The sequence below is a fragment of the Dipodomys spectabilis genome, unplaced genomic scaffold (assembly GCF_019054845.1).
Source record: "Dipodomys spectabilis isolate Male_0828 unplaced genomic scaffold, ASM1905484v1 ptg000728l, whole genome shotgun sequence".
Lineage (NCBI taxonomy): Eukaryota > Metazoa > Chordata > Mammalia > Rodentia > Heteromyidae > Dipodomys > Dipodomys spectabilis.
The window spans coordinates 1,036,866-1,062,298 of record NW_024871405.1 but is presented as its reverse complement, the minus strand read 5'-3'; the positions used below and the strand labels follow the sequence as shown (position 1 = coordinate 1,062,298).

The following is a 25,433-nucleotide window of genomic DNA, read 5'->3' as shown; positions in this document are numbered from 1 at the left end:
GGGGCCTCAGTTTCCCCATCTCCATTCTCTGTGGGCTGGGCCCTTGCCGGCTTTCTAAGCTGGGGGCCGGGAGGGGAAACTCCAGGGAAGCCGGCCCAGAGCCCGCTGGTGTGCGGTGGATTTGCCTCCTTGCTCTGGAGAGGCAGAGCCAGCCCCTGTGAGCTCGGGTGGCTGCCGGGACCCGGGGGGCCGGGGGGCAGACTGTGCTGGGCTGTCTCTCATGAGCCTGTCCGCAGTAACTCCCAGAGGACACTCACCCTGTGTTCTTCGTGGGGTTTGGGGGGGTGCCCCTGGGAGCCAGCAGAAGGGGGTGTGGCTCTGGCCTCCTGGCACTCCCTCTGTGGGGAAGTGGGCCTCGGGGCTCCCAGCTGACCCGAGGTGGGCAGAGTCAGGGCCTGTCTGGAGGGAACTGGACGGTGGTGGCCCCGGGAGCGTCCAGAGTCCTTTTGTCAGGATCAGGTTCTTTCCAGCCTGGCTTGTGCCCCTCATACCTGGGGGCACCCGAGGGGCGACGTTGAGTGTAGGCAGTCAGTGGACGGAGCCTTGGCCAGGGGAGGTGGGTGGGACACAAAACCCCTGGCCCTTTGGGGCCAGTGCAGGCCTGCCTGAGCTCCATGGGCTGACCTCCTCCACGCTGGGAAGTGGGCGAGCGGTCAGGGAGGGAGGACCGAGCCCCAGGGAAGGTCAGGCAGGATGCCCGCCCCCAGGTCCTTCTTGAGACGGGATTGGCCGTTAGGTATGGAGACAGACATAGGTACACACATACACATGTATGTACACACATACATACACACATGTGCGCACACACACACACACAAGACAATTGACGTTTCTGGGAGACCCTGTCTGCCTGGGTAGGTTGAGCTCTCTCTCTCTCTCTCTCTCTCTCTCTCAACTCCTTCCTTCCCTCTCCCTTTTCTTTCAGACTCAGTCAGTTATCCAGGGGATTTCACTTGAACATGTCACTTATGTAGATGCTACCTCAGAGCAGGGTGAGTTCCACACTCCTCTCCCCCGAGCCGAGAGAGTTTTATACTCTTCTCCCCCCAGAGCGGCAGCGTTGCCAGCGGCCAGGGGTGAAGACTGGGCAATGGGGGCCCCTTCCTGGGCAGAGGGTCCGCAGATGCCACCCAGGGGGAGCAGAGCCCTCCTCCCCGCTTATTGCTCCTTCCTGGATGTGACATGCTTTCCTGAAGGCAGACAGGACACCTCCCTTCCTGCCCAGTCAGCCTCTGTGCCCTGCTTCTCTCCCTGCTCTGGCATTCCTTCCTCCTCCACCGCCAGCTCCTCTTCCTCCTCCAGGCGCCAGTGGGACTTGAGACAGAGGGAGATAGCCAGTTCATTCAAGAAGAATCTGGGAAGAAGCCCTTGAGAGCTGGCCCCAGCCACAACCCAAAATGGGGCTTCATCACGAACACCGCCGCCCTTGCCACAGCCTTGGTTTTGGCTCACTTGACCTTCGTAAGCATGTGGGACATTCAGAGTTCACCCACTCTGAATCAGACATGTCTCTGTCAGAAGCCACAGAGCCTCTCTGGCCTCCTCCACCCACCACTCACTGTGCCTTTCCCTAGATGCTGCTCTGTTCACAAGCTTGTAGAGAAAAACCATAAATAAATTCATGAAGGGATGGATGGGCAAATTGATGGATTGATAGATGGATAGGTGGCTGGCTGGCTGGATAGATGGATAGATGGATGGATGGGTATGTGGATGGATGGATGGATAGGTGGGTGGATGGATGGATGAATGGATAGATAGGTAGATGAGTAGACATATCAATGGACAGATTGATGGATAGATGGATGGGTAGGTGGATGGATAGATGGATGGAAGAGATGGATGGGTAGATAGATATATACCAATGGATAGAGGAAAAATAGATGGATAGTTCATTGGTTGGTTGGTAAGTAAACAAATGGATGGATAGGGAAAAGTAGGTAAGGTACTTAAAATCTCCAACAATGATTCTGGTAAAGATATAAACATATCAGAATGAGTGATAGCTTTGGTCAGCTGAACACACAATTATCACATGTTCTACTGTAATTATATATATAATTGTACTGTAATTATATACTGTAATTGTATACACAATGTACCTGTGTAGCCCCGCTGCTGATAAACTCAAATAGATGAATGAGCGGGAGCACCAAAATATGAATAAATTTATGTGTGGATGGATGGAGGATGAGTAAGTGTAGCGATGAAGAGATGAAATGGGTCAGGAGATGAACACGTGAGCTGAACGGACAGTGGATGAGTAGATGGGTAGAATATAGACAGATAAATGACCGGATAATTTAACAGAAGTCTATCAAGAATGAATACATAAAAATAATGCACACACAAACAGACAGATATACAAATAGGCAAATATAACATTAGATAAATAGATGGGAAATGAATAGACAATGAATCTATTTGTGGATTAATTTTGCTGGATGAACTGTCAAAGAGATGGATCGCTTTCAATCAGAACTTTCCTATTTTGTTCCTGGAAATACGGGCATTTTTCTCTGTCTCTGTCTCTCTGTCACGGTTTCATCTCTGTCTTGCAAGATAAGCAATTGCTTATTGCTTCCCCAGGGACTTTCTGTGACTGTTACACACAGAGCATCAGCATCTGCAAAGCTGCAGAGTTCTACATCCCTTCACCCTGATTAATGTTTTCTGTACTATTTACCATCCCCTAATATGTTTACTTGTTTGTTTGTTTCCACTGAAATGTCAGGACTGTGAAAGTGGAAACTGTTCCTGATGAACCCCCAGCACTGGTGGCTCACACCTGTAACAAAGCTTCCCAGAAGGCTGAGTTTGAGTGTTGTGGTTCAAAACCAGCTGGTACAGCAAAGGTGGTGAGACTTTTATCTCCAATTAACCGCCAAAAAAAAAAAAAAAAAAGCCACAAGTAGAGCTGTGGCTCAATTGGTAGAGCACTAACCTTGAGTGAAAAAGTTAAGCAAGAGCCCAAGGCCCTGAGTTCAAGCCCAAAAACAAGCACCACACACACACACACACACACACACGCACACACACAGAGGAAAGCACTTGGAAGTCAATACAAATGTGTTGCTATAGTTATAAGGATTGGTAGACAAATATGTGATTAAGTAAATAATAGGAGGACCTAGTTGGAGGAGAAAATGGATGGGTGGGAAATGTAAACATTGAGGGCTGACTGCCCAATAACTATCTGAATTACAGACTCGCTTGGGTGGCTATATGTACACAGGTGTGTGAGCACAATTGGGTATGTGGCTGGCCTTGTGGGAAGACGGGACACACGATGATGGATAAACTGGCAGGCTCAGAAATGGATACATGAGTGATATGGATAAACAGAACATTTGAGCAAATGAGTGAAAATAAAGACAGAAAAATGTTTGGAGAGAAAAGTTTATACTAAAGAAATTACCTTAGTTATGCAAACAGACACGAAGATTGCTTGCGGGTTGAACATATAGACAGTAGTAACTAGCATGTAACAAGTGGTTATAGTGTCCCAAACTGCTGGATGGCTTGACACGCACTTCTCAGTGTTTTCTGGTATGAAAACATTTGGACAAATGGAGGGGAATGGGCAGAAGGACAGACAGGCCAATGCATGAGTTGATGGGTGTCTACTTGCTCAATGGAAAAGTGTAAAGGGAACAAGGGGACATGGGTGTATGTGTATGGGTGGCTGCCTGAACTGACCTGGAGAATGCAGTGTGTTTATATAGATAAGTGGGTTGAGAGGTGTGTTGAAGAATGGATGGGTTGACAAAAGGTACACAAAAAATGTATAATTGGGAGAAGATGGATGGATGAGGGGAAGGAAAGAGGCATAGATGGAAGGAGGATGGCTGGGTAGGTAGAAAACGGATGAAGGATGTATGAGTGGATAGACGGGTGGGTGGGTGGGTGGATGATGGATGGGTAGATGACATGCATGAGTGGATGGATGGATAAGTGGATGGATGGGTGGGTGGATAATGGATGGATAGATGGACGGGTGGGTGGATGGATGAATGTGTAGATCGATGAATGGGTGGATGGATGGATGAATAGATACATAGATGATGGATGGATGTGTGTGGGTGGATAATGGACAGATGAATGGATGGATGGATGGGTAGCTAGCAGATGGATGAGTGGATGGATGATGGATGGATGGGTGAATGGAAGAATAGATGGATGGTAGATGAATGATGGATGGTTGGATGAATGGATAAATGAGTGGATTGGTGAATGGGTAGGTGGATAGATGGGTGGATGCATATATGGATGAATAGATGGGTGGATGGATGATGGATGATGGAAGAAGAGATGGAGGGATGGGTGGATGGATGGATAGATAGATGGGTGAATGGATAAATGGATGAGTATGTATGATGAGCAGATGGATGGATGGATGGATGAATGGATGGATGGATGGATGGGAGGGTGGAGGGTGGACTGATGCGTAGGTGGGTAGATGGATGGATGGATGGATGGGAATATGGCAGGATGGATGAGTAAATGGATGGATGGGTGGATGGATGGGAAGATGGAAGGATAGATGGATAAATAACAACAAAGCCGGCATCAAACACTGCCACTGTATGTACTAGGAAGCATCTAGTTTCAAAGCCATGAATCTTGCCCTCCGACTTGTCCTGTCAAGCTCTCTGACTGGGCCTTGCTGCTGTGACAGGGAGCTCTCACCATCACGAGGTGGCCTTCTCCTTGTGGGAACATTCTTCCTTCATCTGAACCAGGCATTTCACTCCTGGTGAGCCGTGGCTGGGCTGGGAGCAGGCGACCAGGGGATGGTATGCCAAAATGCAGATGGTGCCAGGCTGTCTTCCCCTGGGTCCTCTGCATGATCTGCGGGCTGTGGGCTTGCCCTGGGGGCCCCTGCCTCCTCACGTCATTTCCCCAGAATCCAGAGGCCTCTCCACAGCCCTGTGGTGCTGGGATGAACAGTGGGCAAGCAGCATTTCCTGGCTCCTGTTGGAGGGCTCAGAGGGAGGGGGAGATACTATCAGCACCCTGGGAGAACCAGCCCCAGGATCAGCCTGGCTGTAAGGGGAAGGTGGGGTGCAGACTCTGATCTGAGCCGTGCACCTGAGTTTTCCGTGTTGTTGTTGCCACCTCTGCCATGGGGAGGTGTGCTTGCCGCTCCTCTGTCGGGTAGCCTCACTCTCAGTCCCTCTAGCACTTCCCCAGGTGGCTCTGGATGGCCCTGACTTCTGGGCCTGACCAGTCATACTCACCAGAAGGTGCCATGGACCGCAAGCAGGAGAGGAGGTAGCAGGGGCCTGGCTGGCTGCACACAGAGAAGTGCGAGAGCAGGGCTAGGGTTGCCTGCAGTTAGTGGACCCATCTGTGGTCCTGGCTGTGCAGGTCACAGGCTCTATGACCTAGGACACAGCGCTGCTGGCTGTGGTTATGGCTGTGTGAGTCACTGGCTCTATCACCTAGGACACAGCGCTGCTGGCTGTGGTCATGGCTGTGCAGCTCACTGGCTCTATCACCTAGGACACAACACTGCTGGCTGTGGTCATGGCTGTGCGGGTCACTGGCTCTATGACCTAGGACACGGCACTGCTGGCTATGGTCATTGTTGTGCAGGTCACAGGCTCTATGACCTAGGACACAGGGCTGCTGGCTGTGGTCATGGCTGTGTGGGTCACAGGCTCTATGATCTAGGAGACAGCGCTGCTGGCTGTGGTCTTGGCTGTGTGAGTCACTAGCTCTATGACCTAGGACACAGCACTGCTGGCTGTGGTCATGCCCTGCGGGTCACTGGCTCTATGACCTAGGACACGGCACTGCTGGCTGTGGTCATGGCTGTGTGAGTCACTGGCTCTATCACCTAGGACACAGGGCTGCTGGCTATGGTCATGGCCATGTGGGTCACTGGCTCTATGACCTAGGACACAGCATTGCTGGCTGTGGTCATGGCTGTGTGGGTCACAGGCTCTATGACCTAGGACACAGCATTGCTGGCTGTGGTCATGGCTGTGCGGGTCACTGGCTCTATCACCTAGGACACAGCACTGCTGGCTGTGGTCATGGCTGTGCAGGTCACTAGCTCTATGACCTAGGACACAGCACTGCTGGCTGTGGTCATGGCTGTGTGGGTCACTGGCTCTATGACCTAGGACACAGCACTGCTGGCTGTGGTCATGCCCTGCGGGTCACTGGCTCTATGACCTAGGACACGGCACTGCTGGCTGTGGTCATGGCTGTGTGAGTCACTGGCTCTATCACCTAGGACACAGGGCTGCTGGCTATGGTCATGGCCATGCGGGTCACTGGCTCTATGACCTAGGACACGGCACTGCTGGCTGTGGTCATGGCTGTGTGGGTCACAGGTTCTATGACCTAGGACACAGCATTGCTGGCTGTGGTCATGGCTGTGCGGGTCACTGGCTCTATGACCTAGGACACAGCACTGCTGGCTATGGTCATGGCTGTGCGGGTCACTGGCTCTATCACCTAGGACACAGCACTGCTGGCTGTGGTCATGGCTGTGCGGGTCACTAGCTCTATGACTTAGGACACAGCACTGCTGGCTGTGGTCATGGCAGTGTGGGTCACTGGCTCTATGACCTAGGACACAGCACTGCTGGCTGTGGTCATGGCTGTGCAGGTCACTAGCTCTATGACCTAGGACACAGCACTGCTGGCTGTGGTCATGGCTGTGCGGGTCACTAGCTCTATGACCTAGGACACAGCGCTGCTGGCTATGGTCATGGCTGTGCGGGTCACTGGCTCTATCACCTAGGACACAGCGCTGCTGGCTGTGGTCATGTCTGTGCGGGTCACTAGCTCTATCACCTAGGACACAGCACTGCTGGCTGTGGCCATGGCTGTGCGGATCACTGGCTCTATGACCTAGGACACGGCACTGATGGCTGTGGTCATTGTTGTGCAGGTCACAGGCTCTATGACCTAGGACACAGTGCTGCTGGCTGTGGTTATGGCTGTGTGGGTCACAGGCTCTATGATCTAGGACATGGCACTGCTGGCTGTGGTCATGGCTGTGTGGGTCACAGGCTCTATGATCTAGGACACAGGGCTGCTGGCTGTGGTTATGGCTGTGTGAGTCACTGGCTCTATCACCTAGGACACAGCGCTGCTGGCTGTGGTCATTGTTGTGCAGGCCACTGGCTCTATCACCTAGGATACAGCATTGCTGGCTATGGTCATGGCTGTGCGGGTCACTGGCTCTATGACCTAGGACACAGCACTGCTGGCTGTGGTCATTGTTGTGCAGGTCACTGGCTCTATCACCTAGGACACAGCACTGCTGGCTGTGGTCCTGTCTCTGCGGGTCACTGGCTCTATGACCTAGGACACAAGGCTGCTGGCTGTGGTCATGGCTGTGCAGGTCACAGGCTCTATCACCTAGGACACAGCACTGTTGGCTGTGGTCATGGCTATGCGGGTCACAGGCTCTATGACCTAGGACACAGTGCTGCTGACTATGGTCATGGCCCTGCGGGTCACTGGCTCTATCACCTAGGACACGGCACTGCTGGCTGTGGTCCTGGCCCTGTGGGTCACCGGCTCTATCACCTAGGACATGGCACTGCTGGCTGAGCCTCCGTTTCCTCATCTGGCACGCGGGTGGCTGTGAGAGTAGACTATTTGGAAAGCCACTCCATGTACTCTTGCTCACCCAGAACTGCCTGTGGTGGTTGCCCACCGTGTGAGGTGAGACTGGCCCTTCCTCTTGTCCAGCCACTCGCCTCCAGTGTTCTCAAGTACGTCATGGTGACTAAGCCCAACCAGAAAAACAATGGGCTGGGCTGCTCGTCCTGGGCCTTGGCCAGCTGGGCAGGGGGCCCAGCTGGTGAGGGCACCCACGGACCCAGTGCCCGTGGCCACCTCGGGGCCACGGTCTCTAGCACGCAGGGAAACATCTGTGTGGCAGAGGCTTTGTGTCTCCAAGACCTGGCTCTGTGAGGGCCTTAGAGAGCTGGGGAGGGCAGCAGCTTCTCCAACTGGGGACCAAGGGAGATTCCTGGGATGCCCAGCCTCCCTCTGGAGGCTAGAACAAGGGCAGCGGCTGGGAATAAACAAAGGGAAAAATGGAGGAGGAGGGAGGGAGGGATGGGGAAGGGAGGGAGAGGAAGGGAGGGGAGGAGGAAGGATGGGGGACAGGGGGGAGGGAGGCTAAGACAGGGATACACAGACACCAGAGGGGAGAGAGGGACTGTGGGTGATGGAGGGGCCGAGGGGCAAAGGAAGGTAGAGGTCCAGGCTAGAGGGAGATAGAGCAGGCCGGTCTGGGCCGCAGAGGAGGGCCGGGCTGGCCGGGCCAGGGGAGAGGGCCAAGGATGGACGCCCAGTGGCCAGGCACCCATGAGGGGGCAGTGGTCAGGGGAAGGGGAGGCCGCAGCTGCTGCCTAGGTAGCCAGAGAGGAGGCCGGGGAAGAGAGAGAGGGAAGGAAGGATGGCCACGCTGCCCGCCAGTAGGGCGCAGAGGTCCAGCAAGGCCCCCACACGGCTGGCTGGGCGGCGGGAGGGTTTCTCTCTGGCATTTTTACTAGTCTGGGAAGGAGGAGGAGGTGGTGGAGGTGGAGGAGACAAGGGGCGGAGAAGGGGGCTGGGGACAAAAGGGAAGCAGCTGGTGAGCGTCCTGGGGAAGGAACGGGGAGCGGGGAGCAGGACCCGCAGAGACGGGGCCCAGGGACCCGGGGACAGAGGCCGGGCCGGGGCGAGGGGCTGAGACAGGGATAGAACACCAAGACAGACAGATGCTTGTCACACCACGAGTCAGGAAGAAGACAGGGAGGGGGACTAGAGGGCCACACACACACACACACACACACACACACACACACACACACACACGGGCAGGGACACAAAGACAGGGACTCTGGGAGAGGGGACACAGAGGAAGAAGGGCAGGAACGCAGAGTGAGGAGCAGGGACACAGAGACAGGGCAGAGGAGTGAGGGGAGAGAGGAGGCGAGGGGAAGGGGGGTAGGGGAAAAACAAGAAAAGAATAAAGGAAAGAAAAGAGAAGGGGAGGAAGGGAAGGGAGGGAGGGAGCGCAGGAGAGCAGAGCAGGGCAGTAGACGCGAGGCCCTGCTGCGTGGATGGAGCCTTTGAAGACGCAGGCCAGGGTCAGGCCGGGCCGCCGGGCGGGCCTGCCAGCAGGAGCCGCTCCCTGCCTCTGAGGAGGAGCTCTAGCAAACGGGGCTGGAGATGCCCTTGAGGTAGGTGCTCCCCAGCCCGGCGCAGGGTGGCCGCGGGTACCCACAGACAGGGACCCTTGCCTGGGTAGGGGCTGCGGTGGCCTCGAGCCTCCAGGCAGCGCAGCTGTGCAGCACGTGTGAGCCAGCCAGAGAGCGAGGCAGCGGACAAGGCCCCGTCTCCCGGGCCCCGGCCTCAGACCAGGCCCCTCTGCTCCAGGCGACTGGCTCAGCCTTCCCTGCGTCTCCAGGACTGGGGTGTCGTCTCCCCGCCCCCCCAGGCCTGCAGGCTCAGCCGCCCTTCACCGTGCAGATACTGAGCCTGGTCTGGAAGCCGCGGGCCCGGCCAGCCCTGCGCGAGGGGCCCCGGTGCCCAGCGAACGCCCACTTGGCGCCTTGGCAGGCTGGCCTGCCGGCCAGGGCAGCATTCTCTCTGGGTCCGTGCTGGACTCTGTGAGGTGTGGTGTGGGCGTCTGACATGTTGGTTCGGTCCTGGCAGGAGCCGGCCGGGCGGCAGCCCCTGGTGCCGACGGCTCCCCATCTTCTGGTGAGCTGCCCTCCAAGCCCTTCCTTCCCCACCGTTCGGGCTGTAGAGTGGCTCTGCAGGAGGCCTGCCTTGGTCTCTCTCTGGGAGGGTCTCCTCCCCCTCCGGCCCCTTGGGCCGGTTCCCCGCTGCGGCTGTCCATCTGTCTGTCTGTGGAAAGGGAGGCTGGGGTGCATCAGCATCCCTTGTGCGCTTGGGTCCCGGGCCTCCCTGGCCAGAGGCAGACAGCGGGGTGCTGTCACTCAGCTGAGGGGTGCGCTGCGCGGAGGCCAGGGCCAGGGCTGCCTGGTCATGCTGGTGCAGCTTGCCGCCAGCTTTCTCCTAGCCCTGGCCCTGGCATGGGACACAGCTGCTACACAGGGTCGGGGCCAGGACCGGGCTCTGGGGTGACCCTGACTGCGCGTTTCCCATCCCCCATGCCTTCCCACATCCCCATGCTCCCCTGGCAGCCCCTCATCTGGCATCAGCCCCGCCAGGCCCTGACAGGACCCCCTGTCGGTCTCAGGCCCCCTCCTCTCCCCCTCCCTTCCCTTCCCAGCACGCTTTGTGACCTGGGAACCGAACAGGGCCTGGGGTCAATGTCCTAGCCCCTAATGCCACTTAGCAAATGGGAAATTGAGGCCCAAGAGAGACGTGTGGGGCCTGTGTTGGTCACAGGAGGCTCAGCCACTCCATCTGTCCAGCCATGACCCTGCTCTGCCCGCGTGGCCAGCATGGGGCAGTTGTCCCGCTAGCCGCAGGCACCCCAGAGCGGTGGCAGGCACGGGCTTGCCCTGAGGACACACATGTGCACACACACATACACACGTGTGTGCTCTCATATACACACAAGTACACATATGCTCCCAAGCAATCACACTTACACACACCTATATAGACACATATACCTAGACACATGCACACACGCGCAAGCATGTGCATGCATGAAAACACACCAACACACCTGCACGTGCATTGCAGGTGCACATGTGCATGGAAGCATGTGTGCACACATGCAAACACCTATACACACATGCCCAAACACATGAACATGTGAAAATCCCTCTGCACACACACATGTGCAGCCAGGCATGCGAGCACACACGCATGTGCACACAGACACGCACACACACGCACGTGCACACACACACACGCACAGCGGAGGCCTCTGGTGGCTGGCAGTGGCCTGGCAGAGTCTCTGCCTCTCTGGGGTCCCTGGGACTCCGGCAAGGGCGCAGAGAGGGCAGGAGAGAGGCCCTGGCAGAGGACAATGAAGAAGTCCTGGCCCGCGCCGGTGAGCAGGTCCGGCACACTGCAGGGGCCAGGCCTTAGAAGAAGGCTAGGCTGCCTACCGTGCTATGGAGGCCGTGCACCTCACACAAACGTACACACAGGAAGACAGCACGCAAGCACACACGCAAGCGTGCCGTGAGACCCTACGCACGCGTGTGGCGCCGCCCAGGCACTACGACACGGCTGACCCCCATCTATTGCTGCTCGCTCCACTTCTCCCAGTCCCTTGAGCCAGGGGAGAAAGCCAGGCTCAGAGAGGTGCTGGACCTTGTTCAAGGCCACTCAGCAGAGCTGGGGGGCCTGCCCCCATGTCTACCTGCTCCCCCAGGTCCTCCCCCCCGCCCCCGGCCCCACGCCTGGAGACAGCTTCTATCCTATGACAAACGGTGGACAGGCAGCTGAGCACCAGCAATGGTCAGGGTGCAAAAGAAATCTAGTTTAAGCTGGTTAAAAAGGAGACTAGGGGCCAGAAGAGAAATGTGTCCCCCTGCGCCTCCTCCTCCCTCCCCCACCCCCCCGGCTGTGTCTTAATCTGGGTCCTCTCGGTTCTACTCCAGCCTCAGCCAACACAGACCTTCTTGAAGGCTAGCAGGGCCCAACACCCAGAACCCCACACCCGGGGCTGCCCTCAGGTCTCTTCCTGCCCCTGGCCTTCCTGTCCCCCCACCCCCCCAGTGATCCAATCCCCACCCCAAGCCCGCTGCGGGCCGGGCCAGGACTCAGGGAACCTCTCCTCGCCCAGGGATGCTGGTCCTGCAGGCCTCGGGGGGTGGCTGTGACGGGGCTGGAGCAGGGCAAGGAGGCTGGGCTGAGGGTCGCCCGGCTGGCGTCCTCCCCAGGCGACGGTGCCCGGCCCCGGGTTGCCTGCGTGTGTCCACACCTCTGTCCTGTGGGTCTTAGGCCCACGGGTAACACCATTGCCGTTCCTCTCTGTGGCCCTCCCAGGGGCTTTAAGGGCCCCCCAGTCAGACACCACCCTGAACACCTGGCTAAGTGTGGTCTGGAGACCCCAGCTGACCAGGAGGGCAGGAGACGGTGCCGGGAGTCTACTGGGCTGGCCCCAGGGAGGGGGGAGCCAGACCTCCAAACCACAGCGTCCAAAGGGGAGTGGCCACCGGACCCATCCCGGGCCCAGCATCCCGAGGGTGGAGTGCCTCCCCCCCAGCAGGGCAACACCCTCCTGGGCCGGTGGTCTGTCAGCCAGAGCTCGCCTGCCCCAGAGTCTGACTGAGCCAGTAGCAGGGGTACAGGGACCAAGTGGCCCAGCCCCGTGGGCAGGGCGTCAGGGCCACAGCCCAGAGGACTGAGGTTCCGGCTCCAGTCCCAGTCGGCGAATCAGAGCTGGGCAGACCGGGCAGCCAGGAGTGATGGAGGTGCCCGGGTGCCCGGAGCCCACACTGCTTGCTATGGCCTGCAGGGGACGGCTGGCCGGGACGGCCCCCAGCGGCCCAGCTGAGGACTGCGCTGGGGCTGGCCCCGAGGAGCCCACACAGCAGGTACAGAAGACTTCAGGGGCAGCTTGGAGGGCAAGGAGCACCGTGTGGCCCCTGGGTGGGCGTGGGGGTCCGAGGACAGGAGGCTGCCTGCGGGCTGCTGTCCTGGGGGCAGGAGGGAGGCCTGCGGGCTGCTGTCCTGGGGGCAGGAGGGAGGCTCTGCGTGCCGCCCGCTGCCCACATGGGGCAGGGCAGGTTGGGGCTGGCCGTGGGGGATGGGGCGGCTTGGGATGTGGGCACTGGGACTGTGGTTTGTGGTGCCTGGGGGCTGAGGGTGGGTCCTGCTGGGGAGAAAAGAGCTGGGAACGAGGGGCCAAGAAAGCTCAGGGTGGGAGATGGGGGGGCGTCCCATGGAGGACAGGGGGGCGTCCTGTGGAGGACAGGGGGGGTCCTGTGGAGGACAGGGGGCATCCCATGGAGGATGTGGTGTCCCGTGGAGGATGGAGGCATCCTGTGGAGGGAGGGGGCATCCTGTAGAGGGAGGGGGCGTCCCATAGAGGACTGGGGGTGTCCTGTGGAGGGAGGGGGTGTCCTGTGGAGGGAGGGGGCGTCCCATAGAGGACTGGGGGCATCCTGTGGAGGGAGGGGGGTGTCCTGTGGAGGATGGGGTGTCCCGTGGAGAGAGGGGGTGTCCTGTGGAGGGAGGGGGCGTCCCATGGAGGACAGGGGGGCGTCCTGTGGAGGACAGGGGTCATCCCATGGAGGATGGGGTGTCCCGTGGAGGGAGGGGGCGTCCCATGGAGGACAGGGGGGCGTCCTGTGGAGGACAGGGGTCATCCCATGGAGGATGGGGTGTCCTGTGGAGGGAGGGGGCGTCCCATGGAGGACAGGGGGGCGTCCTGTGGAGGACAGGGGTCATCCCATGGAGGATGGGGTGTCCTGTGGATGGAGGGGCGTCCTGTGGAGGGAGGGGGCATCCTGTAGAGGGAGGGGGCGTCCTGTGGAGGATGGGGGGGTCCTGTGGAGGACAGGAGGCATCCCATGGAGGATGAGGGAGTCCTGTGGAGGGCAGGGGTGTCCTGTGGATGGAGGGGCGTCCTGTGGGGGGAGGGGGCATCCTGTAGAGGGAGGGGGTGTCCTGCGGAGGGCGGGGAGCATCTGGTGGAGGGCAGGTGGACAGGGTCCGAGTGGCAGAGATGGGGTGGGGCCTGTGCTGGCATCATGAGGTGTGAAGGCTCAGCTCCCTCCGCGGTTCCCACTTAGACTATAAGAAGAGGAGCCCAGAGCAGGTGATAGGGTTTGTGCTGCATGTGGGGGTCCCTAGTGACCCCTGCTGGAGGTCTGAAGGCAGAGGAGGAGCGGGGGGGGGGGGGGGGGAGGGAACGCGTGCAGGCCTCGGTCTCTCGGGGTGGCGGGTCTTCCTGCCCACCTGTGCCTGGTCTCTCCTCACTCGGTCCTCGGGGTGGGGGCCCCGGTCACGCGTCGCCTCCAGGGCCCCCAGCCTCCACGTGTGCGTGGCAAGACAGCCGGAGACCTGGCCAGTGCCGGAGACGCCCGGCTGCTTCACGGGGGGCCGTCCGGGGCCTGGGGGCTGGGGACTTGGGAAGCCAGGACCCCAGCGCGCCCGTCTGAGGGGGCTGAGGATCTCTCCGATCTTGGCCCTGGGTCTCTGGTGTGCAGCCTGGAGCGCAGAGGCTCAGCAAGGACTGCGGCCTGGACACCTGTGGGCAGGAACCTCAGGCTGGCTCAGAGGAGCCCGTGCCCCAGGAACGGTCAGTCTCCCAGGGTCCCCGAGAGCTCAGGGGAGGCCCAGGGGCCCGACAGGGCACCCCAGCTCGGATGGGCGCTTGCCACGTGGCGGCCTCGGGCCAGAAGGCTGAGGCCCTGTGACGCCGGACCCAGCAGGACTGGCTTCCTGGGCTGCGGCTCCGGCAGGGCCGGTGTCAGCGTGACCGTCCGGCCGGTGCGGGACTGCGGGCAGAGGCCGCGAGCGAGGCCTTCCCAGTGAGGTGAATCTGGGCGCAGCCGGCCAGGCAGGGAAGAGGTGGGGATGGCAGAGGGAGCCTCGGCCAGCCGCCATCACGTGTGAGGGAACGTGCCAAGCCTCTCCTCGTGGGCCGGCCAGCCTCTGCCCTGGGCTCTCCAGGAGCAGCGTCCAGCACAGAGGAGCGGCTCTGCCCTGTGCCCTGCCCTGAGGCACAGACCCCAGGGGCCGCCAGGGCTCCTGCTCGGGAGGATGCCGGTGGAGGAGCGGAGCCGGGAAGGTCTCCAGGGCTGCTGTGTAGCTGGCCAGGGCCCCTGTGGTGTCGCGGTCAGGGACACAGGGAGCAGAGAGGCTGGGACACAGTGTGCCGGCATCAGGCAGAGGGAGGAAGAGCAAGCTCAGGTCCACGGCAAGTGGCGGCCCCTCGGGCCGGAGCAGGCAGGGGGGCCGGGGAGGGGGTCGGGCCCTGACCTCCGTCCCAGACCCCCGTCAGACTTGCCTAAGCAGACAGGGCCGGAGAAGTGAAGAGCCACGGTGGGCTGAGGACGCTGCTGGCTCCAGCTGACCACAGAGGGCAGCAGAAGAGGTAGGGCACAGGCCGAAGGAGGAGCTGGGCTGGGCAGCGCCCTTCCTCCTCCCCTCCCTCCCTCCCCAGGGCCTGGGCACCCTGAGGCTGGGGTGCACACGGGCATGTAGGAGCCCTTCTGAAGGTATTCTGGTGGCTGTGGGGTCCCCCCTGCCGGCTGGTGGTGCGACGGGCAGGCCGGGGTCCCGTGAGAGGCTGTGTGGTACCCAGGTGCATGGCCACATCCTTTCCCATGGTGCCTGTGGACTGCAGGGTGGGGGATCCCCGAGGGAGGCCCTGGGGCCGGGTCCTCAGGAGTCAGCACCGTGCCCAGGCAGGAGGGTGCAGCTAGGGATCTGGGCCGATGGCTCCAGGCGGAGACAGGGTGGCTTGGGCACCAGGTGAATGGGGGCAGGGAATGCAAAGACCTAAACCCCTCCCCAATAACTGCCCCCCCAGAGGTAAATTGAGTGCCCAGACCTGTACGCATCAGCTTAGGGTGTGCAGGTGTGGGGGGGGGACCGGAGAGCTGCCCTCTCTGTACCGGCCTCCCTCACCCCTGCCTGTCTCCCCGAGGCCAGGCGCCGGACTCCGCTCCCCAGGGCAGGGCAGGGCTCTGGGCAGGCGGGTAGGCCTGAGGAGTGTTGCGGGCGTCTGGGGAGAGCTGGCTGCACTCACTCACCTGTGAATCCCTGCCACCTAAGAATGAGGGGTTGGGGAAGAGTCTGCAGGGAGGAGGGACCAGGGCTGGAGGAGGGAAGAATTATGGGCTCAGCACGAGGCTTGTGGAGCAGTTTGGGGGTGGTCTGGGGTTCCTGGGGGAGGAGGGAGCAAAGAAGGCTGGAGATGTCCGTGGGGATCTCTCTGACACCCCTTGCTGGCGGTGAGACTCCCCAGGCCCAGCCTACGAAGTGGGGAGCCACGGACACCCCAGGAACACTGTCCAGGGGCGCTTCCTGGCTCGTCACTCAGCACCGAGTCTGGGGTGAGGCCCTGCCAGTGGAGGTGACGCCTGGACCGGAGGCCAGAGCCCGGACGCCACCAGTGGGGGAGGGCGGGGGGGGGGGTCTGAGGCTCGCCAGGGGGCTCTCGGCCTCCTGCTCGGCCCCTTGTGACTCAGCCCCAGACCACTGGCCAGCAAGGAGGACTGCAGACCGAGGGGCACGGAAGACTCGGCTTTGGGGGTCCAGGGGGAACAGCCAAGGTCACCCAACAAGAGACCACCGTGGGGGCAGGGAGGAGGCATGAGGAGAGATGACCTGTGCCTGCACCAGTCCTGGAAGAAGGGGTGCCCAGGATGGCCGCGGGGACAGGGGGGGTCCCTGGCACGCTGTGCTGCTTCCTCCCTACTCCCGTCCCAAGAGCGATTCCCATTTGAAGGGCCCAGAGAGGTACAGCTTCTGCCTCGGCTGCACAGCGCCTCCTCCTGGTGTGAGGGAGAGAGTGGAGTCCACAGCCTCTTCCTGGTAGTATCTCTGGATGTGACCAGGGCTAAGCCCTCAGCTGGCCCCGGGTCCCTCTCCTATGTCCCACATGGGGTCCCCTGTGAAGGCAGGTCCGCAGGCTGGGGGTCCCAGAGGTTCCCAAGGGCAGGGTGCAGGGTCCGGGGATGCCAGGCCCTCCCTGATGCTGGGCACTGTGAGGCTCTGGACACTCGGGGTAGCCTGGCCCGGGGAAGCCCTCAGCTTGCTGCCGAGGTGTGCCCTAGGATAGAGGCCAGGGGTGAGGCTGAGGGATGGGGGTCAGGGAGGTGAGGCCGAGTCTGGGGTCTCACCACTAGCAGAAGGACGTGGAGGGGACTCATCAGCCCTGGAGCAGGGCTCCTCCAGACTCTCACCTCCAGGGGCCATGCTGGCCCAGTTCCATGCGTGACCCCTGCCCCACGACCTCATCCCAGGCCATCCCAGGTCGAGCAGCGGCATCTGCTCCTCCAGGGCAGCCACAGGCCTGGGCTCCACGGCTCTGGGCATCCACCTCCAAGCTTAGAACCCACAGACCTTGCAAGCCTCCTGGGCCCGGCCTTCACAGCTGCCCTTTTAGGATGACCTAGCCAGCACAGAGCTGGCCCGTGCGCCGTGTGGGACAGACTGACTTTCCGTGTGTTGGCCTGCTTGGTGCTTAGGGGTAGGGACACACCGAGGCTCAGAGGGGCCACCTGGCTGTCTAGGCCCAGTGAGCCGGGAGGCCGGCCGGGGACTGCGCTGTTGGACCAGGTCCCTGGCTCTCCACCACCAGGAGTGCTCGGCGAGGCCGGCGCTGGGCTTGGCAGTGCCCTGGGGCGGGCCCACTGGGCTCCAGGGAGATGCGCAGGGCCGCTCCAGCCCGGGGCTGGGGGTTCCTCATCCTCCATCCCTCCTCCCACTCCTCCACCACTCCTCCTCCTCCTCCTCCATCCCCCTCCTGATCCTCCATCCCTCCTCCTCAGCCTCCACCCCTCCTCCTCATCCTCCATCCATCCTCCTCCTCAGCCTCCACCCCTCCTCCTCATCCTCCATCCCTCCTCCTCATCCTCCATCCTTCCTCCTCCTCCTCCTCCATCCCCCTCCTCATCCTCCATCCCTCCTCCTCCTCCTCCATCCCTCCTCCTCCTCCTCTTCCATCCCTCCTCCTCACCCTCCATCCTTCCTCCTCCTCATCCTCCATCCCCCTCCTCATCCTCCATCCCTCTTCCTCATCCTCCATCCCTCCTCCTCAGCCTCCATCCCTCCTCCTCCTCATCCTCCATCCCTCCTCCTCAGCCTCCATCCCCCTCCTCATCCTCCATCCCCCTCCTCATCCTCCATCCCTCCTCCTCAGCCTCCATCCCTCCTCCTCCTCATCCTCCATCCCTCCTCCTCAGCCTCCATCCCTCCTCCTCCTCATCCTCCATCCCCCTCCTCATCCTCCACCCCTCCTCCTCATCCTCCATCCTTCCTCCTCCTCCTCCATCCCTCCTCCTCAGCCTCCGCCCTTCCTCCTCCTCCTGGTCCTCCATCCCCTCCTGGTCCTCCATCCCCTCCTGGTCCTCCATCCCCTCCTGGTCCTCCACCCCTCCTCCTCCTCATTCTCCATCCCTCCTCCTCCTCAGCCTCCACCCCTCCTCCTCATCCTCCATCCCTCCTCCTCATCCTCCATCCTTCCTCCTCCTCCTCCTCCATCCCCCTCCTCATCCTCCATCCCTCCTCCTCATTCTCCATCCCTCCTCCTCCTCAGCCTCCACCCCTCTTCCTCAGCCTCCATCCCTCCTCCTCAGCCTCCGCCCTTCCTCCTCCTCCTGGTCCTCCATCCCCTCCTGGTCCTCCACCCCTCCTCCTAGTCCTCCATCTCTCTTCGGGTCCTCCATCCCCTCTTGGCCCTCTACCCTTCTCCTGGTCTGGCCCCCTCCCCGCTGGCCTCCCTAGCATGGCGGAGCCTCTCCACTCCGAGAGGAGCACCGGGCTCTCCTGTGGCTCTGCCCCCTCTATTAGCCCAGGCTCTGCTCTTCCGTCAGGCGCACATCCCCGGCACCTCTGCCCACACTGGAGTTCTCTGTGGACAGTCCTGGGCAGTGGGAAGGCACCCTCACGCACGGGCTTGTGACAGCAGGAGCGCCCCGAGGACAGACACCGCCGGGGAGGCTGTGGACAGGGGCCCGGTGCAGAGCCAGGCCTGCGTGCGTCGAGGGCACCGGGCTCAGGCAGGGCCCACGTTCCCCTGCCCGCCCCACCCAGCTCCCACCTGCTGGCCCCCGGCTGTCTGCGCTCCGGCTCAGCTGGCATAACCACCTTTCCCGGGATGAGTGACGGCTGCTCCGTGCCCCACCTGTGCCCCTCCCTGGCCTGGGTACTGGCACTAGATCACTGGGGGAGGGGGGCGTGAGTGTTGCCCCGAGTTGCAGACGTGGGCACTGGCCAAGGAGAAGCCTCCAGGAAGACAGCACCAGAGCGCCCCATGCAACCCTTCCCTTCTCCCGGTCCCCAGAGGAGGCGTGTGTCAGGCGACCGGGGATCTGTCTTCTCGGGGGTCTGCAGGCTCCCAGCTCTGTGGTGTACACACCACCAGGGCTGGGGATCTAGCGCTGCCTCGCTCCCGTGGTCTGCGTGCCCCTGGGCCTGAGCCCCCCTCCCCACGGCCCTGCAGGGTCTGGGGAGCCAGCTAGCTGCCTGACAGGGCTGACAGGAAGGGGTGGCCATGGAGCGGCCTGCAGGGGGCAGTGTTGTGGTGGGATTGAGGCCAGCAGGCCTGAGGAACCGTCTGTCCACGGGGGGAGCCGTGGGCAGCTGCAGAGAGCGGCACAGGACCGGCAGTGCTGAGGTTCTCATGGGGTCCGGGCAGTAGGGCCGGGTGGGGGAGGCGCACAGGAAGAAGAGCAGACCCCAGGCGGCGTGTGGCCGGCGGCCTGTGGACAGCCTGGTTTGGGGGTTCTTGCTCGGCATAGGGGTCCTGACTGGGGTCCAAGCACACTGGTGCACCTGGGTAGAATCAGGCCCCGGAGGAGCAGGCCCCCATCCTGGCCCCTCGGGCTGAGCCCGGGGCCTCGGAGCCAGAACAGACGCAGGAAATGGCTGATTGCACTGTTCAGCACAGCAAATCCTGTGCAGCTGGCCTGCCCCGCGCAGCCGCTGCGGGCGGGCGGGCGGGAGGCCTGACAGGTTCAGAGCCTGCCAAGGGGTCTGGGCTGCTGGCCGGGGGGCGCGCTTCCAGGCCAGAGGCTCCCACCCCACCCCAGGAGAGCCACCCCCTTTCAGTTCCCAGAACGGAGCCCAGCTGTGGAGCTGGTGGGGTGAGGTCATGGGGAGGGGGCCGCATTACTCACATCCGCGGGCCGCGGGCGGGCGGGCGGGCGGGCGGGAAGGGAGGAGACAGGGAAGGGGCCGGGGGGCCTCCAGGCCTCAGCTGCGGGGTCAGGAACTGGGGCAGGCAGGGCTTTTCCCCATCATGGGGGTGGCAGAGAGGGGGTCCCAGAGACCCCTGCCCTGTACCCCCACTGTCTCTGAGTTATTTTCCAGGGGTCCAAAAGGGGGTGACTTGAGAAGCAGCTCCTCAGAGATGAGGCTCCCAGAAAACCCAGCGTGGCCTCCCGCCAAGCCCCTACCACGTTGTCGGGGTGACACAGAGGAAAACAGTAAATAAAGAGGCAGGAGCACCCCCGGGGAGCCGGGGAGGGGGACAGAACTGTCCGTCCCGTGATCCCCTGTTCCCGTCTTCTCTGCACGTGCCCAAGCATGTCCCACGTACACGTGTGTGGGCCTGTGTCTGTGGGGGGGAGTGTGTGTGTAAGGGCCCCCATGTGCATGCGTGTGGCTGGGGATGCCTGTGTGTGCATGTGCTGGTGTGTGTGAGCATGCGTGTGCCTGGGATGCCTGTGTGTGCATGTGCTGGTGTGTGTGAGCATGTGTGTGCCTGGGATGCATGTATGTGCATGTGCTGGTGTGTGTGAGCATGTATGTGCCTGGAATGCCTGTGTGTGCATGTGCTGGTGTGTGTTAGCATGCATGTGGACAAGTGTGGGTACATATGGGTGTGTGGGGACCTTGTGAGCATGTGTCTGGACACAGATGTGAACACATGTGTGGGCATGTGTGTGGACATGTGTGTGAAAGGACTCCCATGTGCATGTGTGAGCATGTGTGTGGATAAGTGTGGGCATCTATGGATGTATGTGGACATGTGTGGCATGTGTGTGGATAAGTGTGAGTATCTATGGATGTGTGTGGACATGTGTGGCATGTGTGTGGATAAGTGTGAGTCTCTATGGATGTATGCGAACATGTGTGGAATGTGTGTGGATAAGTGTGAGTCTCTATGGATGTGTGTGGACATGTGTGTGGATAAGTGTGAGTATCTATGGATGTGTGTGGACATGTGTGTGGATAAGTGTGAGTCTCTATGGATGTGTGTGTACATGTGTGGCATGTGTGTGGATAAGTGTGAGTCTCTATGGATGTGTGTGTACATGTGTGGCATGTGTGTGGATAAGTGTGAGTCTCTATGGATGTGTGTGGACATGTGTGGCATGTGTGTGGATAAGTGTGAGTCTCTATGGATGTGTGTGTACATGTGTGGCATGTGTGTGGATACGTGTGAGTCTCTATGGATGTGTGTGGACATGTGTGGCATGTGTGTGGATAAGTGTGAGTCTCTATGGATGTGTGTGTACATGTGTGGCATGTGTGTGGATGTGTGAGTCTCTATGGATGTGCGTGGACATGTGTGGCATGTGTGTGGATAAGTGTGAGCATCTATGGATGTGCGTGTACATGTGTGGCATGTGTGTGGATAAGTGTGAGTCTCTATGGATGTGTGTGTACATGTGTGGCATGTGTGTGGATAAGTGTGAGTCTCTATGGATGTGTGTGTACATGTGTGGCATGTGTGTGGATAAGTGTGAGTCTCTATGGATGTGTGTGTACATGTGTGGCATGTGTGTGGATAAGTGTGAGCATCTATGGATGTGTGTGGACATGTGTGGCATGTGTGTGGATAAGTGTGAGTCTCTATGGATGTGTGTGTACATGTGTGGCATGTGTGTGGATAAGTATGAGCATCTATGGATGTGTGTGTACATGTGTGGCATGTGTGTGGATAAGTGTGAGTCTCTATGGATGTGTGTGTACATGTGTGGCATGTGTGTGGATAAGTGTGAGCATCTATGGATGTGTGTGGACATGTGTGGCATGTGTGTGGATAAGTGTATCTATGGATGTGTGTGTACATGTGTGTGGATAAGTGTGAGTCTCTATGGATGTGTGTGGCATGTGTGCAGTGTGCAGATGTGTGAGCACTGCGTAGGCACATGTGTGTGAGGGCTCACACGTGTGTGTGCATGTGCGTGGATGGGATGTTCCCTGGGCTTTGTGCGGATGGTGCTGCTGTGGCCCGGCAGTGCTGCTCACAGCGGGGGGCTTGGTGAGGGGCTCTGGGGTACAGAGCCCCCGCCAGAGGCAGTGAGGGACCCCACGGGAAAGGACCTGGAATCCCAAGGAGGAACTGAGGCTCAGACTTGCGTTCCAGGCTCTGGCTGACACACTTGTGTGAGCACAATGGCACCCACGCCCACAACCAGACACACAGACAGAGACAGAAGTGGTGACCAGGCTGCCCCTTGAGTGGTCTCTTTGGGAGAGGGGCGGCCCCAGGAGCAGGCAGGCAGGGGTGTCTTCTTCCACCGTGCTCTGCCTGTGGGGGGGAAGGGGGACTCTGGTGTGCGTGGGTTTGGGGGACCTGAGAGTGAGGAGCTCCGTCTCCCCAGGTAGGATGGGGCTTGGCGGCCCCAGCCAGCCAGGCCTTGGAGCCAGGAGGCCGGCCTTCATCGGCAGTGATAGGAGCCAGGTGTGGGGAGTTAAGGGGCTTTCTGGGGTGGGGGTTGCGGTGGGGGGGAGCGGCGGGCAGGCTGCGTGGCTAGAGTCCCACGTGGCTGGGGGGGCGCCGTGTGCTGGAGCCTGTGGAGGGGCCTGGCTTTCGTCTGACAGGCTTAGGGAGACCTGGAGAGATTAGATCATGTGCTGGCAGTGCTGCCTGGCCGGGGGATGGAGGCCCAGAGGGGAGCGGGCGGTGGGGTCATTCAGCGGACACTCATCAGGAAGGACCGAGACCCCGGCAAGGAGAGAGACCCAGGCCTACCCGTTCCCGGCCGCCTACCCTGGAGCTGGGCAGTGGGCCCCCTCCCTAGGGGACTGGGGTGTGCCTCTGACACCCCCAGCCCGCCATCTCTGCCTTCCTCTCTAGCTCCGTGCGAGGGGGCCCCAAAGGAGCCTACGTGTCCCAGCACTCTGAGAGGACAGCACTCCCTGGCCTCAGTTTCCCCCCCCCCCCCGCCCTTTGAAAGGCACAGATGGAGCCTGCCGAGGGGACCCGACATGCAGGCTGCCCGGCTCCCCAGCAATGGCTGGTCAAGGCGAGAATGGGAAGGGCCAGGAGGAGGGGCCGGAGCCGGGGGGTCCAGCTTGCCTGGGTCAGGCCCAAGTCTCCCGACCCTCTCCCAGTACACCCCTCTGGGCCAGAAGGTGTGCTGTGGTCAGGTAGCTGGAGGCTGGTCACCCCGGAGTGCCTCGGCCGTGGCTCCCGTGTGGATCGGAGCACCTTTGCCCCAGCTGGTCCAGGGAGGGGGCGGTTTCTTAGGGCCCATCAGAGCCCCCCCACCCCATCCGGGCCACTCACCAGAGGGCGCATGGTGCACGGATGTACACACAGCCCTGGGAGTCCTCCCTCCTTCTAAAGTAAACCAAAGCCTGGCCCTGGCTCACGCCTAGCATCTCAGCTAGGCAGGAGGCTGAGGTCTGAGCAACACGGTTCAAAGCCAGCTGGGGCAGGAAAGTCACAGAAAAGCTAGAAGTGGAGGCGTGGCTCAAGTGGTAGAGTGCCAGCCTTAAGGAAAAACACCAAGGGGCGGCTAGCAGGTAGGTCTTGAGTTCAAGCCCCAGTGCTGGCATAGAGCGTGAACAAGTGTGAGAGTAGTAAACTGAGGCCAGAGGAGTGGCCCAGTGGCAGGGCTGGTCCACCACCACCCGTGCGAGCCGTGGCATGACTGTCATCGGTGTCTCTCCCAGGCTCACTACCCAGTGGAGTGTGGAGGACGGAGAGGAGGCCGCGTGGGAGCAGCACCAGCAGGAGCCGGGCAGAGAGCCGCGGGACCGGGACCGGGACCGGGACGAAAGCAGCCATTCTCCGGAGCAGCCCGAGCAGGAGGCCCTGTAGGCTGCCTTGCCCCAAACCCCAGTTTCTGGGTAGATGCTGGAGTCAGCCCTAGGCTTGGGGATCTAGGTACAAGAGTTGGGGGACAGGCTAGAAGCAGGCAGAGCTCCAGGGGCCGGGGGTCAGCAGCCCTGGGTGACCTCGTCCGAGGATGCCTGAGTCGGCCAGACCGCCCTCCCCGCTGGCCTCCGGGGCTCTGACTCAGGCTCTGGACACCCTGCCTGGCCCCCGGCCTTGCTTGGACTGATGCTGACCCCAGCTGCCCGGCCCTAGCCTCCGAGCCCCTCAGGGCCCCGGAGCCCCCCGCCCCAGCTCCCGGCTCCGTGACTCATGCAGCCCGTATCCAAGTTGGCGGCCAGGGGCCGGCTCGTTTCCTCCGCGGGCCCAGGAGGCCTCCGTGGCTGGGCTGGGCTGTTTTTCCAATAATGCTCCCCTTCCTCCTGGCCCCTGCTTTGTTCCATTTTCTCCGAGTCAGCAGCTTCAGGCGGGGTGGGGTGCTGAGGGGTCACGGCCCCTCCACTGGCCCTCAGTTACCCCAGCCCTCACGGCCCGGCCCTGCCATGGTCACCCACCCCGCTGCTCCACACGGGTCACAGCACCCCCAGAAGCCCCGGCTGGAGGGCACAGCCCCCAACTAAAGAGAAAGGCTCAGCTCTGTTCTTGGGGAGCCCCAAAGTAAACGAGAGGCACAGGCTTTCCTTTGGAGCCCAGGCTGGTGAGAGCCAGGCTGGTGAGAGTCCTGGCTGGTGAGAGCCTGGGCTGGTGACAGTCCAGGCTGGTGAGAGTCCAGGCTGGTGAGAGTCTAGGCTGGTGTGAGCCAGGCTGGTGAGAGTCCTGGCTGGTGAGAGCCTGGGCTGGTGAGAGTCCAGGCTGGTGAGAGTCCAGGCTGGTGAGAGTCCAGGCTGGTGAGAGTCCAGGCTGGTGAGAGCCAGGCTGGTGAGAGTCCAGGCTGGTGAGAGTCCAGGCTGGTGAGAGTCCAGGCTGGCGAGAGTCCAGGCTGGTGAGAGCCAGGCTGGTGAGAGCCCGGGCTGGTGAGAGTCCAGGCTGGTGAGAGTCCAGGCTGGTGTGAGTCCAGGCTGGTGAGAGTCCAGGCTGGTGAGAGCCAGGCTGGTGAGAGCCCGGGCTGGTGAGAGTCCCGGCTGGTGTGAGCCAGGTTGGTGAGAGTCCAGGCTGGTGAGAGTCCAGGCTGGTGAGAGTCCAGGCTGGTGAGAGCCAGGCTGGTGAGAGTCCAGGCTGGTGAGAGCCAGGCTGGTGAGAGTCCAGGCTGGTGAGAGTCCAGGCTGGTGAGAGTCCAGGCTGGTGAGAGCCAGACTGGTGAGAGTCCAGGCTGGTGAGAGTCCAGGCTGGTGAGAGTCCAGGCTGGTGTGAGTCCAGGCTGGTGAGAGTCCAGGCTGGTGTGAGTCCAGGCTGGTGAGAGTCCAGGCTGGTGTGAGCCCGGGCTGGTGAGAGTCCAGGCTGGTGAGAGTCCAGGCTGGTGAGAGCCCGGGGTTGGTGAGAGTCCAGGCTGGTGTGAGTCCGGGCTGGTGAGAGTCCAGGCTGGTGAGAGTCCAGGCTGGTGAGAGCCTGAACGGGGATGAAGTTCTGTCTCTAGGGAGCCCCAAACTAAAGGAGCTCAGCCCTGTGTTTTGGGGGGTCCTGTGGAAGCAGGACACACAGACCTGTGTTTTGGGGGCCCTGTGGAAGCAGGCAGTGCAGACCTGTGTTTTGGGGAGCTCTGTGGAAGCAGGGAGCACAGCCCTGTGTTTTGGGGGCCCTGTGGAAGCAAGGCATGCAGACCTGTGTTTTGGGGGGCCCTGTGGAAGCAGGG

The 25,433-nt window shown here is 61.0% G+C and overlaps 1 protein-coding gene across 2 annotated transcripts in view; it reads left to right on the top strand.

The window, feature by feature from the left end:
* Lsp1 (lymphocyte specific protein 1) overlaps positions 1-25,433 on the top strand; it is a 37,905-nt gene that overhangs the window by 3,254 nt on the left and 9,218 nt on the right. For both annotated transcript variants that reach the window (XM_042672572.1, XM_042672573.1), the window contains exon 2: positions 23,482-23,625. In XM_042672572.1, the coding sequence (XP_042528506.1) occupies positions 23,482-23,625 (144 nt within the window). The remainder of the gene's footprint in view (positions 1-23,481; positions 23,626-25,433) is intronic.